Here is a 10,758-nt window from a genome sequence, read left to right as displayed (position 1 = left end):
TTGGCAAGCATGCCTTTTAGGGGGGAGTTTAATCATGCGAATGAGAAATGTCGCATAAAAAAACGTCTCGGTCCCACAGGTTGCGACATTTTATGCCTTTTGTTACTGTTCAACGGGTAGGCTGTAGCTTTCTATAACTTTTGTTGTCACAGGATTAAGCATTAACTACTTTCTTCTCTTTCTTTGCTAGAAGCCCTCTTCAAGAGCTGTGTCCTACACAAGGTGAATAACATTAGAATATTCGGTGTTTTTTTATCATTTAAAACCATTCAAATTAAACTGGGTATGTAAAAGATTACAGCGTTCCAAAACTGTTTACTGTCTTGCTGTGCAGTCCAGTGTTCATTTAGGATCAAAAGAATTTCTTGGGACTCTTAAAAGCCCCAAAGAGAATTGGGTTAGTCGGATGGTTTACTTTGTGGTGCAACATATTTAAATACAGCAGCAGGTCTTCTTTCTCGTGTCCGTTTCTTTCATAAACACACACAGAGAGAGAGAGAGAGAGAGAGAGAGAGAGAGACAGACAGACAGACAGACAGACTCGCTCTCATTCTCTCTCATCATTCACATAAGCGGAGGGTAGCTAACAAAGGAAGGAACAGATGAGGGGACCGTCTGAGTGGACAGCATGAGATTACACTCGTATCTGTGGTGCTGGTGGTAAACAGACACAGACAGGGGCTCTTCTGTCTGCGCAGTCTCCCTCAAACACGCTCAAGTGCGCACACCACCACGGGTGGCCTCTCTTCGGTGCTGAGAGCGGACATGGATCTACAGCAGCTGCTTCTGACACTGGCAGGATGCAGTTTCTCCTCTGTGCTTTTCTCGCTGATCCAGAGTCAGCGGCTCCCGCTAGAGGGCTGGAAGGGCACAGCACAGGTGCCGGCTTGGGAACTGTGGGCTTGGTCCGTAGGCCATTAGCACCAGTCTATTTGTGCTGCTTTTCATGAAGGTTAAGTGGAAGTCAGAAAAAGAGAGAGAGAGAGAGAGAGAGAGAGAGAGAGAGAGAGAGAGAGAGAGAGAGAGAGAGAGAATCTGAAACAGAAAGAGGATGAGAAAGCTATATAAACAAAAAGAATGATGAACACATCTTGAAAACCACAATTTAACACTCACTGTTACAGTGGGGTTTTTTTTTGCATGGAACTCATGCATGACTTATTAAAGTATCCATAGAAATTATGCCAGTTAAATGCAAGAGAAAAATACCTTAATCCATGTCAGACCTCTAAATGTTCATCAGGATATAACCCAACTTTACATACTTCTATCTTGTATTATCTGTGAGCCATTCAGAATTTGTTGTTTTTATATTTTACCTCGCATCTATAGAATAAAGTGACTTCAAATGTTCCTTTGCTTTTAACCATGACCTGTGCCACATGAAGGAATCCAGTTGGTCGTTTTGTCTGTATGTTGTACCACCCCAAAGCCTAACTTGTCTTCACAAAGCAGCACGGTTAAGCTTTAACAGGTCAGTGAGTCAGAGGGTTAGGCAATGAACGTAGGCAGACAAGAACTTCCTTTGTGTGTGTGTGTGTGTATAGAAAGAGGGGCAGGAGGGGGTGTGGGTAGAGGGTTTAAAATACAATGAAAACAGTTTGTAATGTATTTTTTATAGTATCCACATATTTAGGAAATGCATTTCAATTATCCACTTTTTATTGATCCTTTGTGGGTCACATAGGCATAAATTATATATCTGCCTGCCAGATTGTGTGAGGTTCATATTCACCATAGTAATTTATCTGTGTGGTATATATCTCACAAAGCATGAGAGATATGCTATATAAATCAATCAGTAAGGCAGAAATGCAAAGACAAGATTCTGAACTGATTTTAGATGAGACTCTGCACATACTGAAGCAGAAGTGTTTGATTTGGGTGTAAAGTGCAGCGCATGTTCCACTGCAACAGTGACTATTAATTATTTCACTGAGATTTGGCATACTCAGGGGAAATTGGTGTTTTTGTAAACATCTTGTCAGTACATTCTAGTACTGATTCATATCGCAAGTAAATCTGATGCATGTTTCTCACTTTGACCAAATGCATATGGAAATAGATCACAATGCATATATATGGCATATCAATCAGTGTGATTTGCATTTTTCTTCCAGCAGTCTTCAATCGACTCAAAAAGAGTTCAGATCAAATCAGGCATGTTGGCGCAGCGAGAAAAGTAAAACACCAGGCATAATCGATAATTGCTGATAAAGACAGTAAATGCTGTCATGTACCCCTCCTACACTCAGTACACATTCAGTACTGCCATCATGTAGCCCTCCCACTTTCAGTACTCCAGTAGCGTTTGGTGGCAATCACTGTCTGCAGGCAACATCCATGACCCCTGTTGTGTTCTGGAGGGGGTCACTGCAGCCTGTAGGTCACATAGTTGCACTGCAGGAGAGGGAATGTAACCCAAAGAGTAGTCACATCGCCCTAATGCCAGAGCATCAATCAAGTGCTTTATTAAATACAACAGCGCTTCAGCAACGTGGGCCGAAAGAAAACGTTTGGCTCTGTGGTTAAAGGACTTCACCATTTCCATGTGGATTTTTGGGGGCAATAGGATTGCAGGTTGGAGTGAGCTGGTGTTCAATGTTTTGCATGAAAGCTAAAAAGCCATAGCACTGGCCCTTTAAGTCTCTGAACTATATTATTTGGAGCTTCAGTCTCAGGGTCTGAGCATCATCATCCATGACATCATGCTGATCTTTGACACTGTCTACCAGAAGAACTTCACTACAGTGACATCTAGTGGATGTAACAGAACTTCACAAAAGCAACAATATAGGATCAAAGTAGCTGGGTGGGAATGCATTTAATAACAAGCAATAATAAATACAAATGTTAAAGACAATGTAGCACATGGATAATAATTACTAGACTGTAGTGACCATTAGCCAATGAAATAAAATACATTTGACTCAAGCTTGAGCTATTTGTGTTACACAGACTGTTGTGTGCAATGTTGCAATGAGACCGATTTCAGCTCCTGGCAGGTGTGGAGTTCCCTTTCACCGTTTTCTTTAGATGGTGGTAGTTGGGTAGAATCTTCATCAGAAAATCCAGCTGCAGAGTCTGGGGCTTATAAGGTGTGAAACATGAGAGAGAGAGAGAGAGAGAGAGAGAGAGAGAGAGAGAGACAGAGCGAGCAAGAGAGTTACTTAAGCCTGTATGCCCGACTGGAGTTCAAAAGGATGCTTAAATCACTTAAATCAGTCTAGATATACATACCTTACTTCTTAAAAGTAAAATACAAATTTTTTAAAAAGTGCTAATCTAAGATCAGATTGCTCTCTTATTTACGTATATGTAATCTTTATTCAGGAAAAATACTTTATATATATATATATATATAAAAACAAAAGATTCGAGGTGAGTAACTGCAGTGTGCTGTAGTAAGAGATGTAGTTATTCAAAATTGTAGTACAGTTTTCAGAGTAACGGAATGTTTCAGACAATTGTCCTCAACTGTGCAAGCAAAGTGATGAAGGATTGCACAGCCACACAGACCTCTGTATGTATATTTATATATACATATATTTATATATACCTGCGGCCTCTCTGTCTGCACCCTGCGCATGCAGCTGGAACCGTAGATAACCGTGTTCTCCGGAATCATCTCACAGGTGTTCACCTGGCAGCATGCCCCGATGATGCATCCACTCGTCAAAATCACATTCCTCCCTACATCGGCTAGAACAGGGCAGAGGGAGGGATGTAAAACCTTTTCTTCAATCTAGACCCTCACTTTTTAAAGGAGCAAATACTGTCCTACCACCTTAACTCATTAAGCATTATAAAGATGTCAGATTTCAAAGGACTGGGAGGAGTACTACCTTTCGATTCAATCACATTGTTGTCCCCAATTTTCAGTGCTTGGGAAACTGTCGAAATGAAAGTCAAAAATAATTTTGAAGCTTCTGTAACAAAACTAACATTTGCTATAGCGCTTAATGCAGGCAACTTGGGTAAGTGTCCATCAGTACTGCTCATTAATGCAAAACATACCACAGCCAACTTCAAAAACGTTGTTGGTGCCTATCATCATTGTTTTGGTTTCAACTCCATCTGTGTCAGGCATGATGTTTTCTGGATAACTGAACACAAATTTTAAAATGCACTCAAATACTGCAGCAAAAAAACTGAATACGATTCTACACCATAAATCCATGAAGAGTAGATTAAGAAGCTTTGGACTAACTCTACCTGTTAATGAGGAGCGCTTGCTCTTCAATTAAGTTTCCCTCACCTATCACGATTGGACCAGCCTCTGCGATAATGCGGGCTTTAGGGTGTATCACCGTTCTTGGCCCTGGAACACAGAAATGATTTTTTGATCTTTATTCGAAGTATCCAGAGCAGTGTGTGGGGTACTAATAGCGGTGAAGGCTTCTTTACTAACAGCGATGCTTACCGATAGTGACATCCCCTCTTATTTCGCTCTCCACACATACCACAGCACCGGCCGCTATTTTGACACTGTGCAAAAGAAAAAGACGTCCAATAAAAGATGCTTTGGCATTGCTTTATTTGTCAAGCGTGGGGAGTGTGCCTGTATCCTAAATTAACCTAGCTATCGACCTAAACGCCTATATAATATAGCTTGAGTAAAACTGACTACCAATCCAGTTAGCAAAGCTGGGTTAGCTAAGATAGCACAGTAGCTATTTTAGTTGGCTGGGTGTTACTTAGGTCACCGACCAAATACGCCGCTTTCAACATGAGGTAGTTGAAAAGATCCACAAGAGATCATAATCTAGATTAGTAGTGAACGACCTACAAAAAATGTGGATGATGTACAAACCTTTTTGGGTTCGTTTGCTTTGCATTTGGGTCAGCCATCTTGAAGGAATGAATGATGTTTGTACTCGATTACAAACCCTGTTTATCGACGCAGGAGAAAATGTTGATTGGGAATGTCTGAAGAGTGTCCTATAACTCTTTGCTGACATCTACTGGAAATACCTAAAACTACAATTATCTCTAACACTAATACTTTGGGTGTATTTAACCTAGTTTATCGTGTATGCTTATACCGGACTCATAAATCAGTATAAAAGCTAACAGGATTCTAAAATTGAGGGATGAGGGCTAAACAAAAGTATCCTTTTTTATGATGTGTGTGTGTGTGTGTGTGTATGCATACCTGTTGGCAATGATCTATTTAAACTGATATTTTCATTTGCTTTTGAATATATTCTTATATATTCAAATGGATATATATATATATATATATATATATATATATATATATATATATATATATATATATATATATATATAAGGATATTGGATATTTTTTTAAATGTAATTAGCTTGTGAGGTTTCATCTGGCTGTATGCATTTATATTATTTGGTCAACAGAGTGTAACACAATGTAAATACTGCATACAGCTACCATCAGTAGTTCTGTTAAAATGGTCTACACTGAGGTCAAACACCACTGTATACTTAAGTCGGGGATCATATAATGAGCATGCATGAGCAAGCCATTCTGGTCAGCTGACTGGATGGAGGGGGGGGGGGGGGGAATTTTGAATTCACACACTATTGTGCTGCATGTGTCTGCATAGATCTGGCAGAGGGGGTGGGGGGTGGTTGGTGTTTTGGGGTGGGGGGTACTGCAGAGTGAGAGAGAGAGAGAGAGAGAGAGAGAGAGAGAGAGAGAGAGAGTAGCAGAATGTGACTGCTGAGTCAGTTATATTGTAGGGGAGTGGAGAGAATGGTCAGAGCGTGTCAGAGAGAGAGAGAGAGAGAGAGAGAGAGAGAGAGAGAGAGAGAGAGAGAGAGAGAGAGAGAGAGAGAAACTGCAGTGGAAACTGGACAACCAAAAGAGACACAGTTACCAAAGTTCCCTCTTCTATCCAACACTAGCCATGACCTGCAGACAGTAGTCATGGCAACACTGCATCAGTATCTGCCCATAGACTAGAATAGCAGGTCACAGGTCAGAGGGGAGCACCAGGGGCCTGTGTGCAGCAGTCTGAGTGATGGAGAGAGAGAGTCAGTTGCCACTGAGGAATAAGGTAAGACCTTAAACAGCACATCAAAGCATGGCTGATAACATAGTACTCTGGATGTGAATGAGTAATGTCTATATCTTTTAGAAGTGATCCCACACCAGCTTTTTATTACTCTTCTTTAGCATGATGTATTATGCAAGGGTCTGAGGTACCTGATCTCTGACCGAGAGTCAGTGGTGTCACTGCATCTACTGCTTGGGCGGTGACTGCATTTCTTTCACTTCTGCATGCACTAGATTCACTGTAGCTCCACCTAAGTGTCCTCCTTAAATCATGAAGAACCAAGCCTGTACCTTTTTTAAATGTATTGCTGTATTAATGTCACTCTCTACATGACACTGCAAATTCAATATCTAAAATCCTACGCATACATCCGTACATTTATTTTGCTAACAGTTCATAACACTTTACTGACAGGACTGGGGTGTCAATAGCTGTATAAAAATGCTAAACGTTTAAACCCTTCTGCCATCAAGACGTTTGAGTGCTTTGTGCTGTCAAGTCGTATAGTGACGAAGGAACCCCTTTTTGTGGTCATGTGATCTAGGTGGAGGCGGTGACTTTGCCAGCGTTGTCCTGTGTAGCCCTCTGTGGTGGTACCCATGGCAACGAGCTCTCGGGAATCTACCTGGTGCAGGAGACGCTAAAGAACAAGAGGAAGGGTGAAGCAATGGAGGCCGTAACCGTGGTAACAGTGATATCGAACCCTCGCGCTGTGCAGCAGCGTGTGCGCTACACAGAGACAGACCTGAACCGCTGTTTTACATATGCAATGCTGAGGTCAGACACACACACACACACACACACACACACACACGCACGTGCACCCCTACACACACATACATGTTTTTGGACACACTATTAGACACATTTATCAGGCGGGCAGCCATAAAAATGTTAATAAATGTATATTATACATATGTTGCTACTTATATATAGTTAAAAAAAAATTATTACATAGTCAATTCAACACACACACACACACACACACACACGTGAAATTCTGTCTCACACATAGATATGAAAATTTTCTATGGTCATTGAATAGTAATAATAATGTGCACTTACACTGTATGCTGCTGTTTTTATTGAATTTCCTATTTTTACTGAATGTTTCTCAAAGGTCATTAAGGTGAAGTTTGAGCATTTATCCACATACAAGAGACAACACTTCAGATAGTCACAAGAATATCTACATTCTCTCTCTCTCTCAGTGCACCAGTCTCGGAAAGGACGCCGTATGAGATAATACGCTCTCAGGAGCTCAACTCCCTGCTGGGTCCCAAAGGGAGTGGGCAAGCTGTAGATCTGATCTGTGATCTACACAATACCACTGCGAATATGGGCCTCTGTCTCATCACATATGCAGACAGCGACTGGATATGCCTGCACATCTGCAAACACCTGCAGGCAAGAACAAACGATCCTTACACAGCGCAAAGATAGTTATCACTATATGGTTTTCATTATTTTATTAGATATCCAATTTGTACATTGCAGGAACCCTTATTTTATATCTCTTTCTCCAGGAAGCTTCTTTAATATATAAGGTATTCCTTTACTGAGTTTTTTTTCTTTACATATTTCCCTTAGTGGTTCTTCACTCAAATAATAACTTTACAACTATTTCATCCTGTTGTATACATTTTATATCTCGTGGCTGGAACTGGGAAAACTGTGTTTGCTTCAGAACTAGCTGCAGGTTTATTTGGAGGTTTAGTAGAGACTCAATTGACATGGAGGTTTTACATGGACCTGAATAGCTTTGCACATATGCAACACTGGGGTCGGACACATACACTCACAAGTATTTGAAACTTTTTTTTTTTTTTTGAAGGGGGGGTTATGTAATAAACATCTTAAATGTGTATTATACATATATAACTATACCTACAAATAGCTCTGCCTTTACCCTCAGTAACCAGAAAACAATGTTTTTCATCTTACATGTAGCTTTATTTAAATACCAATAAATGCTGTCCAGCAAGATGCACCAAGTCCTGCCTGGGCTTTGAAGATATTTTGAGCTGACTGGCTATCCCCGTGTGTGGTGTGTGCTTGCAGCGGGAGATGGCTACTATCCCAGTGAGGTACATCCACTACGACATCCCACTGAGTGAGGCCTTCTCACTGGAGTCAGTGGGCAAGCATGGCTTTGGTGAGTCTGTAAGGACCAGTGCTCCCAAAACCTGATCTGAGATCAATACAGCCAATTTGTCTGCTGTGTACTGAGGTGATGGTCTGATTGAGACTAACTGATAAAGAGAAGTTCGAACACCATGGTTGTTCGCTCAGAACAAAACAGACAACCAGCTGTAAGTGAAGTGTGATGACAGGCAGAAACCTCTGATCTACACGTCATATACCTGCAGCATTTTCCTGTCTAGGATTATTTGAAGGTCAGTGATGATCTATGCAGAGTGCAACTTCATCTTCATGCAAGTCATCTTGGGTCTGACCAGAATGAAATTGTCTACACCATTAGTGTGCAGTTATTTCCTTTTCTTTCCTGAGGGGACCATAGCACATCCAATCTGAAGTGCCTTTGTGCGTATATATTCACCTGCACTGTGTGCATTATTCACTTACCTGGACATTGCCCTGCTAAAGCAGGCTAAATTTGATTAAGCATAGTTCTGTCACAGGTGCTCTTGAAGTAATCCCAGTGCTACCACAATAAGCACATATACCACACTTTCTGGTAGTAAACTCAAAGCTGGAGGCAAATTTCATGCTCTTTCAAAGATTCCTGGTTGGGAATTTTTGGTAGTCACACGACTTTGTAATCCATGTGTGTGTGTGTGTGTGTGTGTGTGTGTCAGTCATCACTTACTCATATGTTGTTTTGTCTTTTTAGTTTTTCATTCAGTGTACAATCCTTACAGTAAATGTAATAAATCTGAATAGTCCAGGGCAATAACACTAATGCAACATTATCCAGGGTCAGACAAACATGATGCGTTTGAGATTATTATCATATTATTAGTAGATTAGCAATCCTTTATTGTCCCCTTAGTATTCTTACCCCTACTGTATTTTTTTTTACTTTGAACGCTAGAAGGAGCTTCATTATTACTGCTATAATGATCAAAAGCTTTACACTAGCTGTCGCTAAGTATACTAGTTAACAGTTTGTTCTCATGCAAAAATACCTGTTCCTTACCAATTTTTGCATGCTGAATCCAAATGTTTTCAAAAATTTTACATCACCATAGTTTTTTTGGATCAGTATTTTCATGTCATTATTTCAAATTCAGCATAAAAAGTACTATGAGTTCCACTAGTTTATGGGATGAAAAACAGTAAAAATGTTGTTGCCCAGTGTAGTTGGCACTGTTTGTGTTTGGGGTGAATAGCAACTCGTAGAGGATAGTATGAGAGCTGGCTCAGAAACACAGCCATAAGAATGAGTCATTCTGAACTGCTGTGCTGGTCGTATTATGATTTCATTTGCATTCTACATTCATTGGAAAGGCCTCAATAAATGCGCGGAACAGAAACTGACATTGTCGCTATTATTCAAACGTAATAATTAACAGATCTTTCTGTCTGCCATGGAGCGATGGAGATCGGTCCTCAGCCGCACGGAGTGATCAGATCCAACATTTTCACTGCCATGCAGGAAGCAGTTCACCTAATGCTGGACTGGGTCCGCCTATTCAACTCAGGTACAAGGAGGACTCCATTTCCCAGCATGCTGGTTTGTTCCTTTATTATATAGTTTTTAACAAGATGCTATTGCACTGTATTCATTTTATATTTTCTTATACTTTTTATTCTAGTTCAACTATATCTTTCTGTAAGGCACCTTGTAGATGTCTGCAACTTTATAAAGAAATCATTACTCTTCCATTTGTCCTCAGGCACCCAATTTGACGAGGGTTCAGTGGATGTTTATACAATGGTGAAGAATATCGATTACCCTCGAGATCCTTACACTCACAACATCACGGCTGCTGTGCACCCTGAACTACAGGTTCATACGCCCGCCCCACCGCCCCTTCACAGATACTCTCTGGGTTCAGGGAATGCAGCAGTCTGCTACTGTTTGTGCAGAGAACACTCCCTTTATTCTCCACTCATTCACTCTTCTTCACCTCCTTAAGAGCTCACGGGAAGGGCATGTTTAGGAGTGCACGGTGAGGCAGTTTTTCTGTCCCAGACAGCACTCGTGGTCAATAGCGCAGGAGTACACATTCTGAAAACCTTCCCTTGACACCTCAAAAATAACATACGAACTGGATGGAAAGAAAAACTGTTCTGAAGAGTCTCCCCCTCTGTCTATCTCTCTCTCTCTCTCTCTCTCTCTCTCTCTCTCTCTCTCCCTCTCTCTCCCCAACTCTGTCTCTCAGGACCGGGACTTTTGTCTCCTCTACCCAGGGGACCCCATCTTCCTTTCCTTTAGTGGAGAAATCCTGAGGTACAAGGGGAAAGAGCCTCTCTATCCTTTCTTCATAAATGAGTGTGCGTACTACGAGAAGGGTGTGGCACTCTTGCTGGCGAGGAAGAGTAAAGTGAAGATTCCCGCCATCCAGTGCAGCAGAGCATGAAAGACGCAGGAAAGAAAAGGTTGATATTTCAAAGAAAAAAATGAATGAATGAATTAAACCAAACCAAAATAAATGGTGCTCCATAAGTATGATGAACTGATGTTTAAGAATCTGTGTTGTTATGAAATCTTTCACAATTACTGAAATAAATGCAAAACTAGGGTGTGTTAAGGGCA

At 41.0% G+C, this 10,758-nt stretch overlaps 2 protein-coding genes across 4 annotated transcripts; one reads left to right on the top strand and one right to left on the bottom strand.

Annotated features, from left to right (window-relative positions):
- Positions 1 to 2,794: 2,794 nt before the first annotated feature.
- dctn6 (dynactin subunit 6) lies at positions 2,795 to 4,957 on the bottom strand. The gene is made up of 7 exons (XM_027023653.3): positions 4,814 to 4,957; positions 4,424 to 4,488; positions 4,216 to 4,321; positions 4,018 to 4,106; positions 3,846 to 3,893; positions 3,560 to 3,702; positions 2,795 to 3,090 (listed from the first exon to the last, which is right to left on the bottom strand). The coding sequence occupies exons 1-7, from the start codon at positions 4,849 to 4,851 to the stop codon at positions 2,992 to 2,994; spliced, it is 588 nt and encodes a 195-aa protein (XP_026879454.2). The 5' UTR covers positions 4,852 to 4,957; the 3' UTR covers positions 2,795 to 2,991.
- Positions 4,958 to 5,716: 759 nt separating this feature from the next.
- LOC113585886 (N-acyl-aromatic-L-amino acid amidohydrolase (carboxylate-forming) B-like) lies at positions 5,717 to 10,758 on the top strand. 3 transcript variants are annotated; one of them, XM_081714636.1, is made up of 7 exons: positions 5,724 to 6,035; positions 6,580 to 6,812; positions 7,247 to 7,442; positions 8,097 to 8,190; positions 9,572 to 9,700; positions 9,896 to 10,008; positions 10,385 to 10,758. In XM_081714636.1, the coding sequence occupies exons 1-7, from the start codon at positions 6,000 to 6,002 to the stop codon at positions 10,580 to 10,582; spliced, it is 999 nt and encodes a 332-aa protein (XP_081570762.1). In that variant the 5' UTR covers positions 5,724 to 5,999; the 3' UTR covers positions 10,583 to 10,758. The 3 variants fall into 3 exon arrangements, with proteins under 3 accessions (XP_081570763.1, XP_081570762.1, XP_026879456.1); XM_027023655.3 differs by having other exon boundaries at positions 5,726 to 6,035; positions 9,593 to 9,700; positions 10,385 to 10,755; XM_081714637.1 differs by having other exon boundaries at positions 5,717 to 6,035; positions 9,896 to 10,518.

This window comes from Electrophorus electricus, chromosome 5 (genome assembly GCF_041902795.1).
Source record: "Electrophorus electricus isolate QZ-2024a chromosome 5, ASM4190279v1, whole genome shotgun sequence".
Taxonomy (NCBI): Eukaryota; Metazoa; Chordata; class Actinopteri; order Gymnotiformes; family Gymnotidae; genus Electrophorus; species Electrophorus electricus.
Note: the sequence above shows the minus strand (reverse complement) of the source record. Positions and strands in the feature narration are given on the sequence as shown.

Bases quoted from the DNA above. Each gene is read 5' to 3' on its own strand.
- dctn6 (XM_027023653.3), bottom strand. From the start codon at position 4,851: ATGGCTGACCCAAATGCAAAGCAAACGAACCCAAAAAG. The intron at 4,107-4,215 runs GTAGAGTTAGTC...ATTTGTGTTCAG, and splicing joins CAAGCGCTCCTCATTAACAG to TTATCCAGAAAACATCATGC. The intron at 3,894-4,017 runs GTATGTTTTGCA...TCATTTCGACAG, and splicing joins CGTTTTTGAAGTTGGCTGTG to TTTCCCAAGCACTGAAAATT.
- LOC113585886 (XM_081714636.1), top strand. From the start codon at position 6,000: ATGGAGAGAGAGAGTCAGTTGCCACTGAGGAATAAG. The intron at 7,443-8,096 runs GCAAGAACAAAC...GTGTGCTTGCAG, and splicing joins ACATCTGCAAACACCTGCAG to CGGGAGATGGCTACTATCCC. The intron at 8,191-9,571 runs GTGAGTCTGTAA...AATAATTAACAG, and splicing joins AGTGGGCAAGCATGGCTTTG to ATCTTTCTGTCTGCCATGGA.